Here is a 27,955-nt window from a genome sequence, read left to right as displayed (position 1 = left end):
GTGGGACGTGGATGTCCCAGGAAGGGACAGGAGCCTCCCCTCAGCCTCTGTCAAACAGTTCTCAGCCAGGCGTGGTGGCTCACGCCTGTAATCCCAGCACTTTGGGAGGCCGGGGCGGGCAGATCCCCTGAGGTCAGGAGTTGGAGACCAGGCTGGCCAATGTGGTAATTTTTGACGCATTAAGGATTAAGGAAAATGACTCACACTAGTTTGCCTTGCTTTTTAATTGATAATTGGTGTACCCCAGTAGTCTGAACTTGTTAAGCAACCATTCTTACCGAAAGACTAATCTTTAAAAGTCTCTTCCTCTGGACACGTCTTTGGCTGCTGTAATCAAATGCAATGTAATCAGCACTGGTTAATGGCTTTCCTTGCTTGGCTAACAATTGCTCCTCAAAAACTTTGATTTCTTGTTATTTCCATTTATAATTATGTTTTAAGCCTTCTAAATTTTCTAGCTTTCCTGCGAGTTGGGAATAACTGTGATGGGTGCTTAGTTTGGGATGTTGACGTACACTCTATGCCCAGCTACTATGCCATTGTGTGAACACTGATTTCTCACTTTCTCATGAACACTGATTTCACCTAGTTTGGTAAATTCTATTAATTTTAAGGAAGGGGGTGGAATGCAACTGCTGTTAGGAGGCTTTTCTAAGGATCGAGGAAATGTTGCCATGATTATTACCATTACAGAAGGAACATAAAAATGCGTGCTGCCTTCAGTCATGATGAATATGTAAGTCCGCATCTGTGACTGCAGAAAACGGCAGCCCCAAATCCTAAAATCGTGTGGATGCACCAAGCCCATCTGCAGGGCACTGTGGAGCAGCCTGCATTAGCCGAAGTTAGCCCACAAGCCCTGAGGGATGGTGTCTGAGTTATGATAAGGCTCTGACTTGGGATTAAACAGGCCTCCAAATAGTGTGATATTCTAAACAAAAACATGATACTGCCCAGGGAGCCCAGTGGGCACCTGTAGGCAGTGTAGGTGAGAAAAGGTTCCAAAGAAGATTCCTGCAGCTCAGCTAGGAGGATTCTGTAAGGCAGTAGACACATCAATGTTCACATAGGAGTGTTGAGCTATATTCATTCCTTTTAAGCAGCCAGGCTTGTGTGTGTTTTTAGGGGCACTCACATGGCGCCCTTTCCACCCTCACTGCTGGTTGTGCCTGTTTGATGTTGCGGACTTCTGTGTTAAGTGTGTCCACTCTCCAAATGTATCTCTGTCTCTAGAATATTTTAGAGTAAACCATTTATTGTTTAAACGCTTGTTTTTAGTGAGGAAGAAATCTTTAAAATGGGCCATACAGACCCTGCTATAAATGTTGAACAATGGCACGTGTAATGTTTAACACGTAGTGTTTAAAGTAGAAGACAGTTTAATTTAGAAATCCTGTTGGAATGCCAACTTAAATTACGACCATCTGTACACATATGGAAAAGAATGAGAGTGAAGGTACAGAATTGGAATTTTGTCTATTTTGTAGAGATTCTGTAACGTATCAGGTACAAGTCTCACTTCATGATTTAAATGCATGAAGCTGAAATTAGAAAACTTGACAAAAACATGCCTTTGAATAGTGAGCCTTTATCCTCCTTGAAATAGTGACTCATTCACTAAAACGTCCACCTGCAACTTTGTCAAATACATTTGTTGCATTAGTCCTCAAGTGAGCTCAGTTTTCCAGACAGGCAGATTATTACTGTTTAAGGTTTGTCCTGATGATGTTGGTGAACAGGGAAAATCCTTTGACGTGGATCCTCTGTGTGTGTTACACATCAGACGCGGCCTGCCCAACCCTCTGCCTGTAACTGGGAACCTTGACTGTCAGGATCATTGTAGAGAACCTTGAGGAAAGCAAAACAAGCCTCTGGAGTAGCAAAAGATGTAGCTGATTTCATGCAATAAAACTTACACATTTTTCTTTAAAATGCTTCCTTCGGAACGTCAGCTTGCTGACTATCTTAGAATCGCTGTAGTCCGCTGACAGCAGTCGTGGGAACAGGTGCATGGCCTGGCTGATGCAGGAGGGTCTCAGAGTGGAGCCACACTCCTGACACTGAAGGAGGGGCTGGAGCCATCACGCTCGTGACTCGTGCAGATGGCCTTGGCTGACCTCCAGAAGAGAAAACGTCAGTATCCAAGGAGGAAAAAGTCTATTAATTTCATGAGTGTTTGCCTTCGCAATGGCTAATACCCTGAGTTTGTGGCACCTGCTGTCTCTGGAATGAGGAGTCTTCCCTTCCTGGCAGACAAGCTCTAGATGGGAACAGGAGCTGTGATTGCTGGATTGAAGAGATTTCCTTCTTGGGGAGGTGGCCTTCGAGCCTGACATGAAGGAAGCTGTGACTGGCGGGAAAGGGCCTTGGAGACAGTGTATTTACCAGGAGGGTCGGTGACTGAGAACCATCCTGTTCCGAGTGTTGCCATTCTGGTTCTAGAGTAAACTTGGGGAGAGACAACAGCCAAAAGCCCCGAGGAATATTCTGTGATGTTGATCACGTCTGGTAGATTTGTTGCTGAGACTCTGAAATGAGAAGCCCGGGAGGTGCAGGTCTATCAGGCCGTGGGACGTGAGACAGCTGCTGCTTCAGGGGTTGGAGTCCCCGTGCCAGAGGCTCAGTCCTGCAGAGACTTCTGCACAGTGGGCAACTGATGCCTCCGGTTGATTGTGAGTCCCCCAGATGAATACCCATGAAAGGTACCGTGTCAGCAAAGAGTCAAACTCTGTGAAGCATTTGGAGATTTATTCTGAGCCAAATGAGTTACCATGGCCCTTGATACTGCCCTCAGGAGATCCTAAGAACGTATTCCCGAGGTGGTCAGAGCCCAGCCTGGTTTTATAGCTTTTAGGGAGGCATAAGACAATCAATCAAATAAATGTAAGATGTACATGGGTTTGGTCTGGAAAGGTGGGACAACTGGAAGCAGGGGTGTCCAGGTCATAGGTAGATTCGAAAATTTCCTGATTGACAGTTGGTTAAGAGAGTTGTCAGATAAGGGGTTGTGGAGACCAAGGCTTTGTCATGTGGAGGAAATCCTCCAGGTAGCTTTGGAGAGACTAGATTGTAAATGTTTCCCATCAGACTAAGCGTCTAAGTTCTGTCTAATTCCAGAAGGGAGGTGGGGTGATGAGGCAAGTCCGACCCCCCAGCGATCATGGCCTGGACTAGTTTTTCAGATTACCTTTGGAATGCCCTTGTCAAAAGCAGGGGCTGTTCAGATGGCCAAAGGGGCTTCGAATTCTAATGTTTTTAAAACCAGAAAGTGATTGTGTTTTTTTCTGTGGATGACAGCCAGTGTAGTAATTAATATTTTATTAGCAGATTAATTTGGAAGTCAATGTGTTTTCAAGTATGTTAATTATTAAGTCATCAACAAACAGAGAAGGGCTTACTTTGAAACCAGCCTGAGACTCAAGAGGCTCATCAAAGAAAACGTTGGACTTGGGAGAACTGATTCACGTGTTTACTGTGCCAAGTTTCAGGCATTATGAGAAGTCTGTGCTGATACATTGTGACTTGAGAACTTAAATCTTGATGGACTCTTAAGAGTGAGGCTTTTTTTTTCTTTTCTTTGTAAATGGTCAGTGTTTCTGTCTCCTGTGTTTTGTCTTCCAGCCGCTGAGCACTTTAGCTTTGTGTTCACGTGGCCTTGTTCTCCGAACCACCTGCTTTGTGGCTCCTCTGTCCTGCCCACCTTGATCGCGTCTTCCCTGCCCCGTGGGTTTTATCCCGAGGACTGTTCTCCGCTGTGGGGAGGGGAGGATCAGTGGACACTGGCTTTACCGCCTCATTTTCTGTGTAGCTCCCAGTTTCTCAAAATCTTAATTGTCTTGGATTCCCTGTGAAACTGGGAGTCAGGCCTTGGGCGCAGTGCTGGGTGGCCTTGGGCGCAGTACTGGGGCAGGAGGGAGAGATGAGAACAGGAAGGATGGGTTTGTCAGGGGAAGGAACCCCTTGCCAAATTCCTGTGTCTGTTTTAGGTTAAAGATGAATGGCCGGATGGTGGATGTCTCACCTGCTGTGGCTGGACCTCGCTGTGCTGAACCCTGAGCAGGGGCCCCAGCAGCTGCCTCCTGCCAGGCCGGGGCCACAGGGCTGGGCTTCTGCCTCTGGGAGGGCTCGTGCCAAGGTGCAAGGGTCTGCACCGCTCGTGTGTGACCTGAGGGGCATGTGGGAAGCTTTTCTGTGCTCCTCACCTGGGAGAAGTTGAGCTCATCTGGGCTAGAGCCTCTGGGGAGGTAGGAAGGCAGAGGCCTGGAATTCCTGCTTTCCCCAGACAGCAAGAAAGCTCAGCGTTGCACCTGCTCTGAGATGCCCTCAGCAGCCATATATAGTTGATTTTAACATGACGGAAGGTGCCAATTAACCCGGCTCTGTGGAGAGCTTTGAGGAGTCCAGGCCCTGGGCCCCGGGCTTTTTAATATGTTCCTTCCTGAACAAAAAACAACAAAAGATCCCTGTGGCTGATGTCGACTGCGTGGGGTAGGACATGCCGAGCTTGGGTGGGGCTTGCCCCTGAGTTTCCTTGGTGCTCCTCCCAGCCCCCACGGACACCAGCCTCTCCAGGCCGAGGCTTGTCCTGTTTAGACCCTCGTTGGTGGGGTCTGTGGTCCTGGATCGAGGGCCCAAGCACTTCTTTCATATTATTATAAATGATTCACCAGAGATGCACGGCTGTGCCCAAACATCTCACGAGCATGAGATACAGCCAGTGTCGCCGCCGCAAGCTCATAATTCTAGTGGAAAGAGGAAATTTTACTTTTAATGTGCTCGTGTGACTCAGATGCAAATATTCAATTCCCATTAAACTTTCAAGACCTTGAGATCCTCTGAGATTCCTTGGAAAGCCGTTCCTTGGCCCCACGACTAACTCTCCTGTGGAAGGAGGCTGGGGTGGTCCGCGGGGTCTGGGATCCTGCTGCGTTCTCCAGGATTCCTTAGGTTTCATCATTAGTCCCAGCTCTTCAGCAGGTGGAGCTGATTGACTCTGACATTTCCATTATATTGTTCTTGTGTTGCCTCAGTTAACTTAGAATAACCAGTATTTACCAGAAATAATTGATGGCGAGATGGGAATTATTGGTGATTCCCTGACATAGGCAGCCTGTATAGATAAGCGTGTTACACGGTGTCTAATTTCTGAGATGTTGGTCCACACCTTCTCAGGAACACACTTTCAGGGGTAGATTCCTGTGCAGGAGAAGCTGCTTTTCCCCGAGACGCGGTGGCGGCTCCTGCACTGGCATGGCAGGGTGGCTGTGTGACTGGGCAGGGCTGGACATGCTCCTGCGCTGGGCGCCCACCTCCGCCCTACGTCTGTGTCGAGGGTGCCTGCCTTTGTTCCCCCAGGTCGAACTCATAGAATTGTATACCTTCCTGACACATTCCTGCATAGAGATGATTAGATCTGGGGGCTGAATCTCAATCTGACATGCATGTAGGTAAATTATTGACGTGAATGACTTGGGTCCTCCACCTTCAGGGTCAGGAGGCACGAGGTGGGTTTGGAGACAGCTGCCTGGCCTCAGGAAGTTTCTCTCAGAGCCTGTTTCTTTCTCTAGCAAAGTAAATGATGCCTACCTCACCGGGCTTAACACACGCTCAGTACTCAGATGCTGTCTGATCTTTGTTATAGCTAGTATTTGGGGAACAGCGTGGCTGGTAAGAAAATGTGTTATCTCTACAATTTATACAATGTCATACAAGGCAAGCGTGAAACCGGGACACTACCTTAATCTGAAGATGCTGGTGCTTAGTCTTCTCCTCAAGCATTTTGTTGTCATTCTGGCGTGTGTCGGCCAAGTCATATGACGGTACGGCGTGCGTGATGCCAGCTCAGTTACCTTGGAATGGGGAACCTGAGGCTGCCAGGGAGCATCCCTCCTGCCTCCAGTCCTCGGGGGTTTCTCTCTCTCTCTCCTTTCCTCTGTCCCTCCCTATCCCCCAATCCTCCTCACCACTCCTGCTCCCCTCCCTACCCTCCTCACTTACTCTACAACAGAGGTCCAGACTTTGACAAATCCCAGCTGGGCCTATTTATCGCTTGGCTGGGAAAGCAGAGGGAAAGGGGCCCAGTTACTACAAAAATAGAGAATTGAAATAGAATGTGAGCTACTTTTGCGTCTTGTTTTTTACTTTAATCTGAATATAAAAGGCAAGTGTCAAACAAAATCGGTGCTAACTGCGCCACTCAGCTCCGAGTCTGCTTTGTCGGGGCTCCGTGGGTTCCCACGCCGTGGCCTTCTCCATGAGCGTCTGGACACGCCGTGGCTGTGAAAGGAGCATTCAGTTATGGTCCTTTGAATGTTCCAGAGTCATGTTTAATAAAAATCTTCACGTTTACCCACAGCCAAGTCTTGATTTAATAACAGGTACTGCAGGTCTCTGGGTGGGGCTGAGCCTCTGTTTTAGAAGCAGCTGCACCATCTGAGGGGCAGGTCCGTATGGGCTGGCAGGCGGCCTGGTCCTTGGAGCACAGGGTGGACCTGACTCAGTCCTGGCAGTGGGGGGCCTCTCAGTTCTAGGATGTAGTGATGCAACCTGTGGCATAAATAAAAAGCCTCATGTGCCCCCATGAGAAGCTGGGGCTTCCCCCTCAGTACTGTGGTGTGCTGTGTTTGTGATCGTGCAGATGTAAAAGGGTGAGGGAGATGTCTAAAAACCAGGCTCCCAAAGACAGCCCTTCATGTCTGGTGCTTTCATGTGTATATGCACACGTGTTTGACGCGTGTACACCTTCACACGTTCACCTCTTTCATGCGTGTACACCTGTTCCTGTGTTCATACACCTGTTTCGCGCATGCGCCTGTTTCTCCTGTGTATGTGCCTGCGCGTTCACCCTGTATTGCGTCATACGTTGTATTTTACATATTGGGTATTTTCAGTTTGTATCGTGAGCTTGTAACGACGTCGTGAAGAAAAGAGGGGGCCCTGGCAGCCTTTGGCTCTGAGAAACGTGATGTCACGGGAACAGATGAGACAGCCCGGGTGAGGCCGGCAGAGGCCATCGTGGCCTTGGGAGTCCGTGCACATCCACTGTCTGTCGCTGTGTGACAAGTGACCCCAAAACCTAGGGGCTTAAGGCAACATACACGTACGACTGTGCAGCTTTTTCAGGTTGGAAATTCAGGGCAGCCCTGCTGAGCGGCTCTGGCCCAGTCCCCCGGGTCACTGTGAAGATGCTGTCCAGGGCTGCAGCCATCTGTAGGCTCAGCTGGGCTGGAAGTTCTGCTCCAGGATGCCGTGCTGACGTGTCTGCGGGCAGAGGCCTGGTCGTCCACGCCTGGCCACTCCCCGGGGCTGCCAAGTGCATTCCTGCCCAGAGCCGCTCCTTTCCCCAGAGACGTAGCAGTGCTGGTCTTATGCCCAGCGTCAAGGTGGCCGGGTCAGGAGCAAAGACTTGTTTCCCCTACTCGGCGGCTACTCCTGCAGGGCTGGGAGACAGTGGAGCTCGCGCAGGAAGGTGTTCGCTGAAGACCGTGCTCTGTGACTTGACGGGTGTTCCTCCCAGGAGAGTGAAATGGAGACTGGACGCCGGAAGCAGCATCCTGCGTGACCCCATGTGTAGTGGGGTCACAGCAGAGCTAAGTCCTTCCTTTACAGATACTTTTCAGAGTCTACCCGCCTTTAGATTCTCTGATTAACGTGTCTGAGGAGGGTCCCAGGAGTCTGCCACCTGCCAGGCCAAGGAGGTTCCCTGCATGTGGCTCTCCCCTGACACCTTGAGAAACGTGACTCGAGAGAATCACCGAAGTTTCCTAAATGAGTCACCTGCTTTCTCTTCTCTTTGCTTTCATGCCCCCCCAGGGTAGGTCAGTCCTGTCCGCCACAGCGATACCGGCATGCTGGAGTTCCAAGGAGATTGGGGGTGTGTCGGGTCCCCCAGGGAGATTCGGTGACTGAGGATGCTGTCATAGCAGCCAACATGTCCTTATTGTTTTCACTTTTAATGAAGTTCAGTTACTAGGTTTTCTGAGGCACAATGATGTCCTTGTGAAAAATTGGTGATCAGGGAAGCAAGCAAGTGTGGGAAAATGATCCTGCCCTTAAATCTAAAAAACGATGAAACAGCAAAGAGCCCTGAAGAGCCCATGAACCTCCTCATGGGGCGGTGAGGAGACACCTCAGTAATGGCTTAAAAAAAAAGTGATAATACTGAAGAAAAGGTAAACTAAATTTTGGGTCTCCTATGGGTAAAGAGATTGTGGTTTACATTTTGGATGTATGCGTTTATATACTTATTTATTTTTCTTTGTTGGATTTAGAATTAGTTGAAATAATTGTGTTTTTTTAATTTAAAAAATTGGGGTATACGAAGTCTAATCCCTTTGTGACATTTCTGTACTGTGAGACTCCACATACAAAAGTGAAGCCCAGACTGTCTGTCTCTAATGAACCAGAGAGAGGTGGTCATCTCCTGCAGGCCGGTCTGGTCTCCAGGCATCTGGCCATCCTCCCAGTCTTGGGCACACCTGCATCACTGGTGCTTCCTGCCAGACTGTGACTCTGCCCAGGTTTCAGGAGCACCCGGAACTGTTTTCCTAGGGGCTCATGCTTTGTCCTGGCTCCTGGAAGCACAGGCTTTTGATGAAGGACTCTCCCCACTGCTAGGTAAATTGGTGATTGCCCCACAGTCTGTGTTTTCTGCATGGGGCACAGAGAGTCTGGGCGTGGTGTCGTGGCCCTGGAGCCAGCTCAAGGACTGCCCGGCGGCCTTGCCTCCGCCCCTCATCTGGGAACAGGGCGGTGGGGAGGAGAAGGGAAGCACGGTCTTGCCCCTTCTGCGTCTCGAGAACACGGGAACACATCGTCCCATTGCCTCGCACCATTCACAGCCCAAGCTTGTGTGAAGTATTATTTTATAACCTCCCCTGACAATGATGTATTTTATATAAGCAGCACATAAAGTGGTAATTTAATACCCTATCGAGGAGGATTAAACAATAAGGAGCAGATATCACTGTAGAAAAGTTACTTTATCCGGGAAACATTTATCTACTGCAGGTGGATGCGAATCATGGCTTCCTCCTCGGTGGCTCCTGACGAGCCTATGAGATTCTGTCCTGTTCGCCACTGTTAGTTATAAGCTACACCTTTCCTTCTATGATGTTAGTTACAAGCTCTACCTTTCCTTCTATGATGTTTATTTCTTGCCTGTTCACCACTGTTGCAGTTATAAGCTATACTTTTCCTTCTGCGATGTGTATTTCTTGCTTATTCACCACTGTTAGTTACAAGCTATACCTTTTCTTCTGTGCTGTATATTTCTTGAAGGCATGGACTAAATCCTAATTCCACAGTATTTGATGAACACGCTCAAGAGATACTTGTTTGAATGAATGGATTAATGGAAAATAGAAGTGGTGACTTCACTTTTAATTCATTATGTCAAACTTTGTTTACATGGAAAATTTTATGGTCCTTTGGATAAACAGGGCCTCTGTGCAGGGTTGTTAGAGATTGTGAGAGTGCCTCAAATGGCTCTGTGGCTCTAGGCCCACAAAGGTCTTCAGGGACTTGGTGGCGCACCTGTGTTGAAAACTGAGTTCTGCAAATCCATTCGAGTGACCTGCCAGCACACACAATCCTACTTCCCAATTGATTTCTGCACAGAGGCTTCTCCTGAATGCCCCAGGTGAACGTGGGTTTAGCCAGCACTGCTGGGCTTCCACAGCAAGCCAGGGTGCTGCAGGGACGAGAGAGAAGAGGGGTAGGACCAGGATCTTCCTGGGACCCAGTCCCCGTGTGGGGACGCTGCCTGGCCTGGCTCTTCTGTGGGAGGTCAGGGAAATGATGGCATGGAGGGACTGTTGGCATGAGCTGCTTGCTCAAACATAGATCCCAGTTCTGTGTGAGAGGCAAAATAGAAATTTATGTGGATATCATCAGTAACATAGCAAATATGGGCTTCTTCCCTAGGGTGGCTGACCCTCTTGCTCATCTGCTGAGCAAAGGCCAGGCCCGGCCTTCTGGGCCTCCACAGTGAGCTTTTCCCAAGCTCTGTCCACTCCGTGGAGATGGCCGCAGCCAGGGCAGACAATGGGGTGTTTGCCACTTTTTGTTTTCTTTTTCGAGACGGAGTCTTGCTCTGTTGCCCAGGCTGGAGTACAGTGGTGTGATCTCGGCTCAGTGCAAGCTCCGCCTCCCAGGTCACGCCATTCTCCTGCCTCACCCTCTCGAGTAGCTGGGACCACAGGTGTCTGCCACCACACCAGGCTAGGTTTTTGCGTTTTTAGTAGAGACGAGGCTTCACCGTTTTAGCCAGGATGGTCTCAATCTCCTGACCTTGTGATCCACCCGCCTCGGCCTGCCAAAGTGCTGGGATTACAGGCATGAGCCACCACACCCGGCCAGGTATTTGTCGGTTTTTGAAAGCTTCATTTAAAGAATGAAATAGACTGAACAGAATTACTTCCTTTTGAATGTTTAATACTTAATCTACCAGAACACTTAAATACAGTTAATGTATTCAAATAATAAGAAAGAACTTTCCCTCCGTTTCCAAAGCAAAAGTATAAACAATCTTTTACTTGGCAGGGATTTCACTATGTTTCTTAAAAGCCAGCAAGCACTTTTCCTGAAATAGACCCGTCTCTTCCTCTGCATAGACCCTATGAACATTTTAGCTACATTTCTGCTATATCTTGATGTGTGATAGATTATAGAAAATTCCTTGCTACTGGAACTTCACGATGCTTTCCTTTTAAACATCAAATAGAAAGTATGGATAGTAAATCTCAGATTAGTTGCCATTCTTGGTCTTGGTAGAGCTGCCACCAACAGCCTCTGTCAATTACAACAGAGTGTGTCTCCCCAGCAACTAGGTTTAGATTGCAGACCAAGCCACGATCACCCAGGATTCAGTGCAACGTCTTCCAAAGCTGTAGCCACTGCTCCTGGAAAAGATTTGAGAAGCCCTCCCTTTGATGCCTGTGCATGGCTGTTCTCAGATCACAGCAGCTGCAGCAGCATCTCGGAGGATGCCGGCAGGGGTGTCCTGCGTACTGACTCCACGGCAGGGGTCTGCAGTATCTGAATGAAATGGCCGTGACACTGTGCACCCTAGAGGAGTCCACAGCCACGTTTCAAAGGTGCAGTGGCCCGAGGTGAACTCCAGAGCACTGAGGAGCCTGGAGTTGACCTGTCACAACTCCATTGAGAGAACTGACTGAATTCCGTACCTATGTGGGCAAAAGATGGCTATTTGCGCTTGGCTCCTCCCCAGGACAGGGCAAGGGAGGTTGTCTGTACAGCTAGTGGGAGCTTGACTCTGTTCACACTCGGGGCTGAGTCACTCTTCTTTCTGTGAGCCCAGGGAAGATAGACATGCCTAGCTTTCATGGAAGAGAGACCTGATGAGTCGAAGCTGAGCTTCAAGATGGTCGGTGTTGTGGTGTGCGTGGCGGGTTCCGAGTCGGTGTGTGCTGAGTGGGGACCCGGCTGCTGCTGTCGCTATTGGGCTCAGCAGACGCTGCGGGGGACGTGGCTCCTGTGGTACTTGGTTTTCTCCTCACAGAGGTGGGTTTCCCTGCGGTGAAGGTGTTGGTGCTGTGACAGGCAGCCTGGCAGGAGGAAAGGTGCTCGTGGGGTTGTGCCCCGAGGCCCCCTTCTTCTTGAGGAGCAGGAAGTGGGTTTGGGACCCAGCTTCCCGCTGCGCTCCCTTGCTAGGTTCTTGGCCTCGGGGGCCAGGAGAAGCTGAGTGCAGGGCTGAAACCTGGACCCCTTCCACAGCCTCCGCGGCACTTGTGGTATGCGGGACATGGCCCTTGGAACTCCAAGCCCTACCCTGGCATGCCCGCCCGTTGGGGCGTCTCGGGCACCTGCTGTGTGCTAGGCTCCCTGGTGGGGTGGGCGGTAGCAAGGACTGTGGGGTAGAGGGGACACGGTACGCAGATGATGATGAGAAGCATCAGGGAGGCAGTCAAAGCACAGCTGAGACTTGCAAGGAGGGGACTGGCTGTGGGTGTTGGGGCTCAGGAAGCTGCCTCTACCCAGAGCCACAGTGGCCAGTGAGGGCAGAGCAGGGGACCGAGGCCCAGGGAAGCCGTGTGTATGGTTCGCATCAGGTGTGCGGGTCTGCCGGGCTGTGCGGCCCTTCTCAGTCCTGGCTGGGCCTGGGGTCCCAGAGGGAACGGAGGGTCTTCGCATCTCCCTCCTCTTGCTTCCCTGCTGCTTCCTGGTGAAGGGATGCTTCTTTATTGCAACTCTGGCAGTTATTCTGCATATTAAGAGGAGTTTCACAAAATCATAGGGGGAGAGGCGGACTAGGGATTCATTTTTTTTTCTCCCCCTGATTTTATACGGAGGCTTCTACTATCCCTTAGTGTGGAGGCAGAGTGCAGATGCTCTACAGTTCTCTGTCCAGGAAGAGAAGAGCTGCTGGGAAGCCACAGAGCTGATCATTGCAATAGCTCTGACATTTTAAAGTGGGAAAATGCTGATGTCTATAATAATCAGACTAAAACTTCAGTAGCTTCAACATAAAGATGTCGAGATGATCTTAGAGCCATTTCGTCCCTAGATCCTTCTGCAGTGTGGAGTGTGACATCTCTACCAGCCACTGGTCAGTGGCTGCCTGGGGGTAACTGAATGCTTGAAGTGCAAATGAGAACTTCTAATTTTATTTAATTTTAGTCAAATTTAAATAGCTATACGGGCCGGGCACCGTGGCTCATGCGTGTGTTCCCAGCAGTTTGGGAGGTCGAGGAGGGTGGATCATGTGAAGTCAGGTGTTCAAGACCAGCCTGACCAACAAGGTGAAATCCCATCTGTACTTAAATATATAAAAAATTAGTTGGGCGTGGTGACAGGCGCCTGTAATCCCAGCTACTCGGGAGGCCGAGGCAGAAGAATCACTTGAACCCGAGAGGCAGAGGTTACAGCAAGCCGAGATCGAGCCACTGCACTCCAGCCTGGGTGACAGAGGGAGACTCTGTCTTAAGAAAAAAAAAAGATTTTAAAAAACCCTACATGCCCCTAGTTGCTTCTATAGGAGACGGCATGGTTCCAGAAGGTAGACTTTGTGTTGAGGACTCTGCAGCGTCAGGCTGGAGACAGTCTCCCTTCCTAGCAGCGTGGGCCGCTGGGCTGCTCTTCTACCAGAAGGGATGGTGGCGTCTCTGGGAGGTATTTGTGGACTCAGATCTGTGTGGATTAGTGACTTGTGTTACTCACAGATACTTAATTTTATGGGTAAATGAATACCTGGACTGGCTGCAACTTCAGGGCGAGATTCGGGAGTAGGGAGTGAAAAGTGACGACGGAACCCTGGGCTTGTCCTGCCATCCCCAGGAACCGGTCGGGGCGCCTTCTCGTCTGAAGTCCCAGCACGTGGTCAGGGTACCCCTCCCCTCTGAACCCCCCCGGAAGTGATCGGGGCACCAACCCTCTCTGAAGCCCCAGTACCTGGTCGGGGCACCCCTCCCTTCTGAATCCCCCAGCACATGGTCGGCGAGCCCCTCCCTTCTAAAGCCCCCAGACCTTCCTGGCCTGCGGTGCTGCTTCTCCAAATTCTGCCCTTGGCTGTTTTCTAGGAATCACCTGTACCCGAACAGGCTGCGTGTGTCACTTCTTGTCGGATCTGGGGTGACGGTGAAGCTCATTTATCTTGTCTTCCTCCTCACGTGCCATATCTCACCTGTTGTCTGTCTGAGTTTGTGTGAGTGCGTGTTGTGCGTTCTCAGGCTGTGCTTGGTGCTTAGGTGACAAGAACGTCTTAGAGCAAGGGACTGCCTGCTCCAAAGGACGCTGTGAATGAATCGAGACACGGTTTACTTGTGGGGTTTAAATTTCCTGGGTGTTGGAGGCAATTAGGGGGAAACAAGGTCTAAAAAAGCCCCTGGGGATGAGGAAGGCAATAATGAAAGAAATTACTCTATACACACTTAGCAGTTGGTTTAATTTGTAGGTGAATTTTGCATTTTGGGAACTACTAAAGCTATTGTTTGTAGGGATTCCTTGATGAGCTTCTTGTTTTCTGTCAAGTAGAAAGTAAAGTGGATCGGTTTTGCCTTTAATTCTGACTGACTAGAATCTACTTCCTTTTTCCCCCCATTCACGTTAGGGTGGAGATTGGACTAGAAGAGCTGTAGGATCTCTTTATTTCTGATCTTCAATGAATTTTTTCTTTAATTAGTTTTTTTGTTTGTTTTGTTTTGTTTTGTTTTCGGTGAGCTATTACTTTTTCCTTCAATGCACTGTTCTTTGGTTTGGAAAACGGGCTCTATTTGTACCGTGCTTTAAATGTACACAATGGTTCTAAATTGCTACTTTTCGTTAAAGTTAGATACAACATCTTAATTGAAATGTCATCCATAATTGAGGCACAGTCTGAGGTCTGGAGACCCCTCTTGTCACTTCCTTCCAGCCGTGTCTCCTTCTCTGGCCACGTTGCCCCTGGCCACATTTCCTCCCCCCACCACGCCGTGTCATCCCCCCACCACGCCGTGTCATCCCCCCACCACGTCACCTCTGGTCACATCAACTCCCTCCTGGCCACATCACCTCTGGCCTCACTGCCTGCCTCCCTCTCTCCCTGGTAGCCTCTGTGACTCCTGCTGTCTACCCTCCCGTGGGTCTGTTCAAGGCTCCTTCCCCGTTTTCCACTCCTGAGTGGGTCTCAGGGCCTGGATGTTTCACAGGATGCAAGTTTCTTCCCTTCCATCCGCGGGTCTCTGAGCGACAAGTCCAGAGAGGGCACTAAGCTCTCCTTACCCACCTCGAGGTCCCGAGCCCTGACCGCCGACCACCAGGGCTTTTCTGCAGGGTGTGGGGCAGACTCATGCGTGAATTGGACAAAAAAGGTGCTTCTAGGAATCCTTGTTTTAAGTGCACTGGAGCAGAGATGGGGAGAGGGGACCACCTGGTTTGCTCAGAATTGGGCCCTGCTCACAGCCAATGAGGCAACATAAGCACCTCCTAAATGAAGCATTCCACACACTGATTTTACACATGACAGAAAGGCTTCACACAATGAGTGAGTTTGAGCTGCATTTGAAGGAAGAACAGGTCCCTGTAGGTGGAAATGAAAGGTAAGCGTGACCCAAGCCATCAGCAGCAGCGGGGGTGGGGTGGTGCAGACTCCCCATGGATGGTGGGCATGGCTGAAATGCAGGAGAGGGCAGGGGTGCGAAGGAACAGCAGGGCGGCAGTAAAATTCCCCTGCAGAGAGGGGACGTGACTGAGCTATTACCACATGTATACAACTGAGAGATGATCTGAGGATGATTTCTGGGAGCCTATGGGAAGAGCACGTGGTCATCATCAGTTCTCGGGATCTCTTCTTATGAAGTGAAGACAGTCATGCCTCTGCCTATCTTGTGAGCTGTTAAGATCAAATCAGATAATCTTCAGCGAGCCTTGTAAATGCTAAAGGTTATGACAGACTGTTCCAGCCCGCTTGTCTCCACCCTCCTTTCCTATTCGGTAACGTGAACCCTGCTGGGTACCTCACTAGCTGCCTGGCTTTCTCCTCCATAACGTGAGCCTTGAGTACTTGCTGGGTACCTCGCTGTCCACCTTCCTTCCTCAGTAACGTGAGCCCTGAGGATTTGCTGGATACCTCGCTGCCTGCCATACAGCTGGCTGTAGAATTGTCAAACGCACTTGACTGGCACATAAACAGAAGTGCTCGCCAGGCCTTGGGAGGGCTTTCTCACATGTGGGTGCCTTCTGTTCCCTGTTAGGCTGGAGCTGCAGGAGCCCTCCTAGACCAGACAGAGGACCAAGGCTGGGGCCTCGGGGTGGGGGCTGGGGGATCTCCCTGGGTGTATTGTGTGGGTGAGAGCAAACTTCAGTCCCGCTGTGGCATTGGGATTCAGGGTTCCTTCTGGAATGTTCTGAGTGAGAAACAGGAAGTGTGCACAGGTGCGTCTTCTGCGGATTTTATGGTTATCTCTTGGGAGAGCACTGGTGCCTCTGAACTATGAACCTGCAGAACCACTTCTTCCACTAACGGCCGCCTTTATATAAAGAATGACTTACAAAAGATGCCACTTCAGATGGAGGTATTTGCAGGTGTGGCCTGAAAAATGAACAGAATGACTTTCATCTCAAGGAAAGTACCTTACATTATTCCCAATGATAGACATTTGAGCTTTCCAGCGAATATTAAAATATAAAAATCTTGTGTCTACCACTTTCTCATGTGATTAATGATATTGATGCGGTTTGCTTTGGTTTGGTTTGGTTTTGTTTTGTTTTTTACATATAACGAAATGTGGAAGCTGCTCATAACTCTGAATCACTGTTATCTAACCAATGTGTGATTACAAAATCGTGTGTTGGTAAAAGCCATTCAAGTGCAAGACGGACCAGTCGACTTAGAAGGAATTGGGGCAGAAAGGTCCAACGAGCAGAGCACAGACCGTGTTGCAGACAGCCTGTACGGAAGTGTCACTTGTTACATTTGGCAGCAGAGAATAACTAAAGTGATCTGAAAACACAGTGAAAATACCGCTTCCTAATTGTATATCAGTATGGGGTTGGACTTTCTTCATAAACTTCAGTCACGGTTCTGCAGCCCAGTGAACGCAGATGCAGGCATGAGAATCCTGCTGTCTGAGGTGCAGAGATGTTAGGTGTTTTCACAGCACCACAAACTGTTGCCACGCTGCTGCTTATTTTGGAAAATGGTTTCTTCTTTAAGACTGTGTTAAGATGTAATGACTTTATCCTTGTAAAATAAACTAAATTGTTACTTTTTTTTTTTTTTTTTTTTTGAGACGGAGTCTTGCTCTGCCACGCAGGCCGGAGTGCGGTGGTGTGACCTCAGCTCACTTCAACCTCTGCCTCCTGAGTTCAAACGATTCTCCTGCCTCAGCCTCCATAGTAGCTGGTACTACAGGTGTTCGGCACCATGCCAGGCTAATTTTTGTATTTTTAGTAGAGACGGTGTTACACCATGTTGGCCAGGCCGGTCTCGAACTCCTGACCTCAAGTGATCCACCTGCCTCTGCCTCCCAAAGTGCTGGGATTACAGGCATGAGCAGCCACCACCCCCGGCTTGATGAGAAAGCTTTTTTGTGCTCTTTAATAAAGTGCAAAGGGTTCCTGAGACCCAAAAGTTTGAAAACCACTGGCTTAAACTGACAAAATTGTCCACGATTCTTCAGTGTATCTTCTAATCTGTTGATGGAGAAAGGACGGTAAGGGATGCTTTACTTTTTGCCTTTCACAACTCAGTGGTGCCGGGACAACTTGGGTATCCACATGGAAAAGGATGGACTGGACCCTTCCTCACCGTACAAGCAAAGCTCAACATGAATCCAACGTAAGGAGCTGACGGAGACCCATTCTGTCAGTCTGCTGGGTACCATAACGGACACCACAGACCGTGCGACTTAGACAATAGCATCTTATTTCCTTTTTCCTGGAGACTGGAAGCCTGGGATCAAGGTGCGGGCAAGGTTGGATTCTCTGGGGCCTCACCCCATGCTGTGTAGATGGCGTCTTCTCTGTGTCTTCACAGGTTTCTCTTATGTGCATGGAGCACTAAGGACTGTGTCTAAATTATCTTAAAAGAACACCAGTCATACTGGATCAGGCCCTACTTTTAAGATCTTATGGGACCTAAATTACCAAGCTAAGGCCCTGTATCTAAATACAGTGACATTTTAAGTTTCTGGGGTTGTGACTTTAACATGGGAATCTTGGGGGGCGGAGAATGGGACAGTTCAGCCCATGACACCTTCAGGGGAGAATCCTGGAGAAACTGTTAGGTTGGATTAGGCAATGTTTCCTTGGCTGAGACGTCTAAAGCTATAACAAGCAACTGAAGGGAAAAAGATGGTATCAAAATTAAAAATGTTCATTTCAGAGAATACTATTAAAGTAAAAAGACAACCCACAGAACAGGATACATTATCACGATAAGGACGTGATATCAAGAATATATTTTAAAGCTCTTAATAAAAATCCAATTTAAAAATGGAAAAAGGATTTGAATAGACATTCTCCAGAGAAAGACATATAAATGCCTTAAAAAGCACGTGAGATGTTTAGCAGAATTCGTCATCTTAGAAATGGAAATCAAAACCACTGAGATACCACTTCACAACCACTGGATGGGTAAAATCCCCGTATTGGACAGTGACTTGGTGGTGAATTTGGGAAAACTGAAATCTTGATATATTGCTAGTGGGAAGGGAAGTAAAATGGTACAGTTGATTTGGAAAAGTCTGGCAGTTCCTCAGAAAAGTTATGCATGAAATCACCATACGACCCAGGAATTTCACTCCTAGGCATATGCCCAAGAAAATTGAAAACATTTTTACAAAAAAAAAAAAAATCTTATGCAAGAATCTTCATAGCGGCATTATTTGTAGTAGTAGAAACAGTCCAGGTGTCTGTCAACAGGTCACTCACTGTGAGATTCCACTCACCTTGGACGTGAAAGATGTCAGCACCGAAGGTCACGCCAAAGGTCATGCACTGTACGATTCTTCTCACAACAGATGTCCAGAATGGGCAAATCCAGAGAAACGGAAGTCGGCTGGCGATTGCCAGGTGCTGGCGGAAGGAAGGAGCAGGTGCTGACTCTTAATGGGTTCAAGGTTTCTTTGGCCCATGGTGAAAAAGTCCCAGAATTACATACTAGTGGTTGATGTGCAGCTTTGAGAATGTGCTAAAAAGACTGAATTGTATCCTTTAATATTGGGGCTTTTATGGTTTGTAAATTCCTTTCAATTTAAAAAGGAACTCAAGAACTTCTTTGGTGTTGATATTTAGATGGTGAAAGAGACAGTATCCAAAACAAGTTACTATGTAACTCACGTCGACAGAGTTAAACTTCATATTCTGAGGATCTTAAAGGAAGCGTGTGAGCCTAGGAGACACAACGATCCTACACTAGATGTTACACCCCATCTTACTGATTTCTATCTCACATAACCATATTCAGGGAAAACCGACATGTAAACGTGAGCTGAATGCTATGCAGAGGCACACTCCTCTAACCCGGGTGATCTTTAGTGGCACAGTAAGAGATGAGGTCATAGCAACGTTAGTTTAGTTAAATTTCTATGGCAACAGAAATTTGGCACATCTGATGAGTTAGATCTCTCTGCACAGCTCCTAATGGGGTTGCCCATTTCTGTATGGTGTCTGTGTATATTCTCGCTGTGGAAATAAGTGATAGCACCTGCACAAACACTTGCCCGGAAACGTGCACGAAGCTGGTGCAGGCAGAGGACAGGCAACAGGGAAGCATGGCTCAGCCCTGGCAAAGAAGACCGTTATTCCGAACGCAGAAGATTCAGGAACACAGTCGTTGGGAAGACTGCTGATGTCCGTGGATCTCACTGCTGTTGTGTTGTATCTGTGCAGCGAGTTACCGGAGCTGTCAGAACCGCACGTGTTGGTATTGGTATCATCACTCAATGCTTCTGACTTTTCCTGGTGCTGAGGATGACTGCATGTGGCGGAAGCAAAGTACTGACCTAGCACAGATCATCAGATCCCAGTTCTTTTTTATGAAGGGGGGCAGGATTAGAACCACCCCCCCCCCACACACTCCCCAATCCTATAAGAACTGGGATCTGATGATCTGTGCTGTTGATAGAGGCAGGGTTAGAACGCCCCACTCCCCAATCCCATTGTTGAAAATAATAGTTGGCTTGGGAGGGTTTTTTCTCCTAAGGTTGAAGCTGTGCATTTCTGGAGCCTGGGCTGTCAGCCATGGTGGCTGGGGAATGCTGGGGCTGCGGTCGTCCGGCCGCTGGTGGGTCCTGCCTCTTTGACACCGTTCATTTCTGAAGCTTGCTTTCCCCGGTGTTGGAAGTAGCAGCACTGGAAGAATGGCCGCCTTCCTACAGTGAAGCTCTGGCAGAAGAGGAGAAGACACGGAGCGTCTGTTCAAGGACGTGACGTTCTGGGCACCGCACCATGCGTTCTGCTTCTCAGCGTTGCCTCTTGGTTGATGTTACCATCACCTGGCATTTCCCAGGAGGTAACTCGCAGATGTCACACTGATGGAAAGCCGCAGCAGCGCGGTTCACGTCCAGGGCCAGCTGGAGCACATCAGCAAGGTCAGGCTGGATACATGTGCTTGCTGACAGGAAAATGACAGGAAATATGTCATTTCAGGGAAATGACAGGAAATGTGCTTGCTGACAGGAAAATGACAGGAAGACGACAGGAAAGAGGCCCATGAGGAGAGCAACCAGTGGATTCAAGGTGGGGAACTGAAGGAGCGAGTCATCACAGGGTGGGAGGCTCAGGAGCCAGCAGGCAAGTGGGATGTAGCCTCAGGGTGCTGCTGGGTTGGTGAGGGGCCTTCTGTGACTTTTCTAAGAGTGCAGTCAATTGTAGGGGTGGGTGCCGGCTCCCGGCTCCCGCACATAAGAGGCAAGCGTCTTGCAGGAGACCAACGTGTGCACTGGGAGTTCCTAGTTGCGTGTCCCAGCATGCGGCCCAGAGGCCCCTGACAAAGCTCAGTGCACCAGGGACACAGTGGACTTTTGGTTCCTGACCCAACGAGGAAGTGAGGGAGTGAGTGAGGGCCGAGACACAGATGCAAGGATGCACAGGATGGGGTGCAGTCAGGTGGAGAGTCATGCTGTGGGGTCCGGGAGAGATGGGTTCGAGAATAAATGGGACCGGGTTGCAGTCAAGTGGAGAGTCATGCTGCTGGGGTCTGGGAAATGTGTTGTGTTTGCTTCTATGTGAACAGCGGGACCTGAGCATGTCTGTGCTTTGACGTTTAATCTGTACACTATCCTTGGCAGGGTGTGTATCTCTGTGGCAGAGGACACCCCGGCCACAGTGGATGTCAGTGGCGGTGGCTGGACTCACGGTCCGTGAACGTTGCATGATCGAACGCGTTTGGTACATTCTCAGCTCCTGCCCAGGTGCCTCCCGAGTATCCGGTGCTGTGGCTCCCCACACCCTTCCCATCTGTGTGTAGCATGACCACCATCTTCCTACCATGTGTTTGTGCTACCACGGCTGCCATGTCTAACGGGCGCTTTGCTTTCCAGCTACTTTCCTATAACCAAACCCTTGAACGACTTTGCCTGCGTTTCAGAGATGATTAGGGTATTAGTCTTTCAAGATTGCTCTGAGGATTTCCAAAAGCAAATGCAACTTACAGGGTGCAAGATATTGGAAATGACAGTAATTATAGATGAGTTTTCTCAGTGTGTTGATTGCGGTAAAATTACATAGCACTCTATTTTTAAGTGTATGGTTTGGAGGCATTAAGTGTGTTCACACTGTGGTGCCACGATCACCGGCATCCATCTCCAGAACTTCCTGGTCTCCCCACGCTTGAAACTCGGTCTACCCAACACCAGCTCTCCTTCCGCCCCAGCTCTGGGAAGCACTACAGGTTGCTTACAAAATAGGCTTTTTCAGTAAGAGAAGGGGCAAGGAAAGGAGCTCTAAAGACTGTCTTGAGATTTGAGGAAGTGTTTTAGGTTTTATTGTCTGGTTCCCGGTGTAAAGGAACTATTGAAGATGTGGGAAGGTGAAGGTCTGTGATCTCAGGAAGTGCTGGGCTGGGCAGCTTTCCCACTGTGACGGGGGCACTTGCCCTCAAACCCGCCTGAGATAATCGCGTGAGGATGGTGCTGCATTGTGACAGCTCTGAACTTGATCTCCTTGAACGTTGCCAAGTACATAAGCTTTGGCGGTTACCGTCTAGTATCTGCGGGAGACCTAGAATTTGAACATTGTTGACTTTAGAACACTCTCATTTTTATAACACTCTACCTGTTCTCAACAATAGGAAATATGCTGTGTCCTTTTTTTTAAATGCCTTAATATTCTGTGTTGCGGTGGCAGTAGTTGCAGCGGAGGCTACTTCTGGTTCATGGTCATCGCCAAACACAAGCTTCTGGAAACCGTGTGAAAAATGAAGGGGAAAGTGCTTTTCTGCAAAGGGCTTTTTTGAACATCCTGTTTTTTTTCTGGAATATCTGTTGTGGTGTAAAACGTTTTCATATTTAGGGGTTTGTAACGTGTTTTATACTGGTTAGCTTTGAAACCCCATGTTTTTGCATGTCATGGGGCTGCTTTATCCTATTCTATGATATAGCTGGTTGGCAAAACTATTGGTTATTTCACTTTAAAAACCAAAGCAGCTTACAGATTGAGTGTGATTCCTGTAAGAATTTAATTATAAAATTGATTTGTGTTCAATAAGCTTACTGGATTGGCTAGATCCGTGGACAAAAAGATAAGAACATGTCAAGTCTCTGGGCCAGGAAGGACTTCCAAATAATACAAGTGATACACATTAATTTCTTAACAAACAATTAGATTTAGTATATAACTGGTTAAAACCTCTATATTTTCTATTATAGCCATTCCACGTGCCCATGGGGGTGGGCTGCAGGACTCCCTATGGAATCCAAGGTCTGTGGGCACTCAGGTCCCTGCAATAAAATGGCATCGTGTTTGCATATGACATATGCACATCCTCCTGCAGACAGTCATGTCAGGGTTGCTCGTAACAGCTATACCATGCACATGCCAGGCGAGTAGTTGTTTAATGAATAATAAAGTCTGAATGCTTAGTACAAACACATTAAAAAAAATCTTGATCTATGGTTGGTTGAATCCACAGGCCTGGAACCCCGGGAGAGAGTACAAACTCTAGAAGCAAAACGAACAAAGCACTTGAGGTCAGCAGTGACGGGTGTGGGATCACACTGAATCTCATGTGTTTTGCTGTCTGTGTCACTGTGTCCCGTGTAAACGGGAATCATTTGTAGCTTAAGGTAAAATAGGTAACAGGAAACACTACAGAATGGGCACGAAGGCGCGCCCCTCATTACCCCGTGTTACAGCCAAGCATCTGCCTCCTGGGGAAGGATCTGTTCTGTGGGGAGACTAGATGTTGATGATTTCCGGATGTGTGAAGGGAAACTCCCTCCGAGAAGCGTGGCTTTGGCCGGAGCACATCAGACGAGAGTTAGCGCGGCATGGAGTTTCCACAGTGCCCCTCAGGCCTGCTGCTTCTCTCCTCTCCCCACCCCTGGCCCTGACTCTTACCAAGGGAGGAAAGTTCAGCTCCAGCTGAGCCCCGCACAGGGCTGTGGGTCTCTAGGGCAGGTGCCACCTTTGCCTGAACAGGGTGTGTCAGAGGAGGGTCTGGCTGTACTTGAGCTGTGAGAGATGCTCTCAGAGATCCAGCATCCTGAAAACCCAGGTGCTGAAGGTTCCTCCTCTTCCACCATCCTGCGGGGAAGGGGGTCTTATCCTGCTTCCCCTCAACCCAAGCTGACTTCTTGTCTGTTCTGTACACCTAGGTTTTCAGAGCAGTTATTGTTAATCATCTAGCAGACAAACAACCATAAGGTGACAGCCTGGGAGGGTAGACGGCGCTGGAAGGTAGTTTTCTGAATAACAGCGTTCAGTTTCCTGTTTTGCCGTCATTTGACCCAAGGCCCCAAGATAATTGAAATACCGTCAGCCAAACACCGATTTTTTACCTGAGGTTTTTTTTTTTTTTTCTTTTTAAGTTATGGGTGCAAACTTATAACCAGGGACCTGACAAAAGAGAAGGATTTATTTGCAAAGTGAATGTCGGGGATGGTTGGCATTTGCCAACTCTGACTAGCAGGGACCCAGGCTGCTTCCGTTCTGCCGCCCGACTCCTGACCCTCCAGCTCCTGCCTCTGTTCCCACCAGCAGGAAGAGGAGCGGGAAGGTGCCTTTTCCCCTTTAAGGGGATGAGGTGAGAGTTGCACCTGCCAGTTTGCTAGTCCCTGGGGTGATTCTCCAGCATGGGTGGGAGTTGGGTTTGGAGGCCTGAGCCCCGTGAAGCTGGGGTTGCTGTTCCCTGAGCAGCAGGAAACTGGACTCTGGGAAGTGGGGTCAGAGGGTAGCATCCTCAGGAGGGGCCTCTCGTCCCATTTGACATCTTCAGTGCAAAAGGGGGTGTGGGCTTCATGGACCATTGACAAATAGAACGTTATTTTTGTGTTGTTTTTTAAGCACATCGAATCCTAATTCCTTTGGCCTTTACTAAAGTGGCATTTTGTAATTCCACATGATTTCATTGATATACTCGCAGGAGAGAATGCTTCCTGTAAACCAGAAGGATCTCTGAGACGGTTCTCGGCCCATAGAGAGTTCATTTTCCCAAGGTTAAAGACACAGACTCAGGCGGGGTTGAGGACACACTGCAACAGCCTCAGGAAGTCCTGGACATGTGTCCAAGGTGTTTGGGACACAACTTGGTCTTACACATTTTAGGGAGACGTGAGACATCAATATATATGAGATGTACGTTGGTTCGGTCCAGGAAGGGAGGCTCGGCTCCAAGCGGGGAGGGATTTCCAGGTCACAGGTAGATCAGACAAATGCGTTTCTGGTGTACCTTTCCAGAGGAAGCAGCCAGATCCGCATTTATCTCCGTGTGCAGATGGGGACTTTGAATTCTCTCCTCTGTCCATGAGGAATTTCCTTGTGCATCCGTTGTGAGGGAGGTACGTGGCTTTTTTTTCCCCTCCCCCCAGTAGCTGTCTCTGTTCGGAAGAGCATGGGAGGCAGGTTTGGTCTAAGCTCTGCCTCACCTTGACGTCGCTTTAGCGTAGTGATTTTGGGGTCCTGAGATGTAGTTTCAACTTCATGTTTCTGAACACACTGGCACTCGAAACAGTATTGTAGGAGGTATCTAACTTACTTAGAAGAAGAATCTATTTGGAAGGACTTGAGCACATTCCTCCTTGAGAGAACCAAGCCTTTGTTTAGTTTGCTTTGCCCCGAGGCTGTTACGCTGCCCCGGGCTGTGCAGCCTTAGAAAGCTGTGCCCCTGTGAGCTACTGCCTGTGGAATCTGGTGACTTTGAAGTTAATCCAGCAGCTACATGTTTTGGAAAGCAGATTGTCTCTTAAAGTGTTGGTGATTATGATTCTAGCACTAGAATTTCAGTGTGTATTTTCCACCTTCTTACTTTGTCTCCTCATACACTGAGATACTGCTGCATTTGCTCTTAGGCTTCACGGAGGGAGGGTCAGTTCTGACCCTTTCTTAGATATTGACCTTGAACGGACAGAATCGAGATTCAGAAAAACTCTCGAGCTTGAGTGTGCTGATATCTATGTAAGTGGGGTTCATGTGTCAAACTCAGGTTTAAGAAAAACCAATTCTAGGCTGGGCATAGTGGCTCACACCTGTCATCCCAGCACCTTGGGAGGCTGAGGTGGACAGTTCACTTTTGAGCCCAGGAATTCGAGACCAGCCTGGGGAACATAGCAAGACCTTGACTCTACAAAAAATTAAATAGGAGTGGTGATGTATACCTGTGGGCCCAGCTACTGGGAAGCTGAGGCTGGAGGTTCACCCAAGCCTGGCAGGTTGAGGCTGCAGTGAACCATGATAGCACCACTGTACTTATGGTGCACTGTGCCTGAGTGACAGAAGAACAACCACCCCCCCACACACAAAGTATCAATTCATGCAGTGGCCAGTTCTGCTGGGACCACCTGTTAAGGCTACTCTGGGCCTCACGGTGTGAGAAGGGTCTGTCCAGCGGTGAGAAGGAGTGGCTTGAAGGCCTAAAAGCCAGTTGCTGTGGTTCAGCATGACTGCGGGTGTGGAGTTGGGGGAACGGCTCTCCACGGCATGAGTGGGTAAACGGATGGGCTTCCAGAACGAGCCCCTGTGACTTTGCCTGGTTTGCATCCGTCCAATACAAATCCACAGGCTCTTACTCTAGAAGCTTCTGCCGGGGCTGATGGACTGGCCTGGGGACAGAGGGTGCCCTCAGAGCCTCAGGGTGCTGTCTGGTTTAGGACGAGCACTTAGTCACCTAGATCTAGGATTTATGACACGACAAGGGGACTCGTCACACTCGGAGCAGCATCCATCTGCATTCTAGACTTGGTTCTAGGTGAAGTATTTTGGAGCCTGTTGGTACCCTGTGTTCTGTTTATGTGTAAAACAAGTTAGAGTTATAACTAGTTAAAACCTATTTTTAAAATTTTGCCACAGAATATGGCAATTGTGGTGGAGCCTGGCCAGAGACCCCCACACTCAGACGCTGCCGTGTGCTGGGGCTGCAGGCGTTGACTGCATCGGCTGTCCCTCCCAGCGTGTCTGTGTTCTTGACACGGGCGCCCATCGAGGCTCGGCCTGTGAGAATCGTGCCACCGTTTGTCTCCGTGTTCCTCTGAGGTTCCGCAGACTTCACGGTCCCATGGCAGAGCGTACGGTATCTGCTTGCATCCTGATTTCCCCAAACCCCAGGACAGGCCAAGAGTTCCTTACACACAACTGCAGAGGGCCCCGTGGTGTGGATTTGCGGTGACACAGCCTTTCCCCAGCTCGGCCTTCGTCTCCAGAGTTGGCTTTAGGGTGATAGAAGCTTCCTTCAGACTGGGGGGCCCTGAAGCTTTGGTGCTAGGAATTCGGTGACCAGCACGGATGATACCCCATTTCTCTGCATTTGTAGCAATAGTTGTTAACACGACCACGAGATGTACAGAGGAAGGAAAAAGGAGGTTTTATTTTCAGAGTAACACTCTGTGCTTTGGGAAATGTGGTCTTGGGGGAGCTGTAAGCACACGCCCCTCAGGAGGGGAGGAGGCCGCGGCGTTACACGTTCCGGGGTTTGTTGGCTGTGTGTGTTCATCGGGCTCAAGGAATGTGTGAACGTTTACAGGGAAAGTGGGGTTTGTTCATCCGGTTCGTGCAATGTCTGAACACTTACAGGGAAAGTCTAGCACACATGCAGTGAGTTAACCTGTAACATCCATGTTCGCCTTGGGGCGAGCGTAACATTTGAAATGAGGTGGACTGGGCGTGTCATGTACAAAGGTGAGCTGTTGGGCGCAGACGTTTATGCGCAGCCTCAGTCACAGCCAGGACTGGCTCAGGGTCTGCAGCTTGTGGCGGGAAAGGACATTCACGAGGTCATTCTGTCCAGTTAGGGCTGCCGGCAGGGTCCCGGGGCGGGGGGTTTGTCTGGTCAGCCAGCGTCTGGAGTCCACCCAGGTCCCGTGGACAGCGTTCCTCTAAACCAGGCTTCTGATTGTGGAGGAGACTTCATGCTGGTTAACACACTGTACAGGAGTAGTGCCGTGGGGCTTTGGGGTTGACCTTCCCTATGATGCCAGTTACATTTCTCTCCAGATCTCATCATAGCCACAGAGATTGTACCTCGTCTGACAGCTGGGGGTGCCGTGTTGATATAGTAATTTATTGCATTAAACTTTTTATTACTATTTTAATAACCTTTTTTTTCTTTTTCAAGAGATATAGGGTATTGCTGTGTTACTCAAGCCAGTCTTGAACTCCTGGCCTCAAGCAATCCTCCCACCTCGGCCTCCCAAAGTGCTGGGCTTATAGACGTGAGCCAGTGCACCCAGCCTACCGCCATGTTTTTAAAACTCAGCAGTTTAAAAATCCCACTCCTTTCACCCCCTCAAGCAGGCTGGTTGGCCTTGTGCAAACTGGGGTGTCACGATCTTAGCCTCCCCTTTTATTTTTCGCTTTGGCTTCAAGTTCTGATGAGAACAGCAGTTACAAAATGGGCATTAGGTGATTCTTCTGTTACTAAAGCCAGAATTCTCACCAGTTGGAGATGTTTGTCCCCAGGATCCCAGAAAGCTGCTTTGAATCAAGCCCGTAGTAAATAAGTAAGGAACTAAACTCTTGGTCCTCTGCTTAGTACCAGGGGAATGGGTTAGTTGCTGATACCCTTTGATCTGTGCTCACGTGCTGCATCTCATCACGGGAAGCAGAGTCGCCCTGTGGAATAAAGCTCGGCTCAAGGTGGTGCGTCGAGACGCTTGGGGCTGTCAGTCCCTTATACAGCGGCAGACTTGGAGACTCAGTATCGCGTGCAGAGCCCAGGCAACCGGAGTGCATCCACCTTAGAGACCACATGGACGGTCGGCAAGGTGGATGTCCGGGCATATGGCCTTGACAGGCCCACTGCGAGGTGAATTAGGAATTCGTTAGCAAAGAAATCAAACTCGCCTTTGGGTCCCAGCTGCTTGGA

The 27,955-nt window shown here is 49.1% G+C and overlaps 1 protein-coding gene and 1 long non-coding RNA gene across 43 annotated transcripts in view; both read left to right on the top strand.

The window, feature by feature from the left end:
* Positions 1-27,955, top strand: part of LOC135965229 (disco-interacting protein 2 homolog C-like) — a 279,948-nt gene that overhangs the window by 117,067 nt on the left and 134,926 nt on the right. For 12 of the 42 annotated variants that reach the window (XR_012418475.1, XR_012418476.1, XR_012418473.1 and 9 more), the window contains exon 1: positions 11,328-11,523. The exons of 29 other annotated variants lie outside the window; for them this stretch is intronic. Coding sequence is in view for 2 of the 13 variants with exons in the window: in XM_074003289.1 (XP_073859390.1) it covers positions 11,345-11,523 (179 nt within the window). In the remaining 11 variants the exon portion in view is untranslated. Of the gene's footprint in view, positions 1-11,327; positions 11,524-14,951; positions 15,036-27,955 lie in introns of those variants that run through there. One more of the 42 variants, XR_012418477.1, reaches the window with a different exon arrangement.
* LOC141407808 (uncharacterized) lies at positions 3,413-4,825 on the top strand. The gene is made up of 2 exons (XR_012418491.1): positions 3,413-3,554; positions 3,987-4,825. It is a non-coding gene; the product is annotated as an uncharacterized lncRNA (long non-coding RNA).

This window comes from Macaca fascicularis, chromosome 10, assembly GCF_037993035.2.
Source record: "Macaca fascicularis isolate 582-1 chromosome 10, T2T-MFA8v1.1".
Classification (NCBI taxonomy): Eukaryota; Metazoa; Chordata; class Mammalia; order Primates; family Cercopithecidae; genus Macaca; species Macaca fascicularis.
Note: the sequence above shows the minus strand (reverse complement) of the source record. Positions and strands in the feature narration are given on the sequence as shown.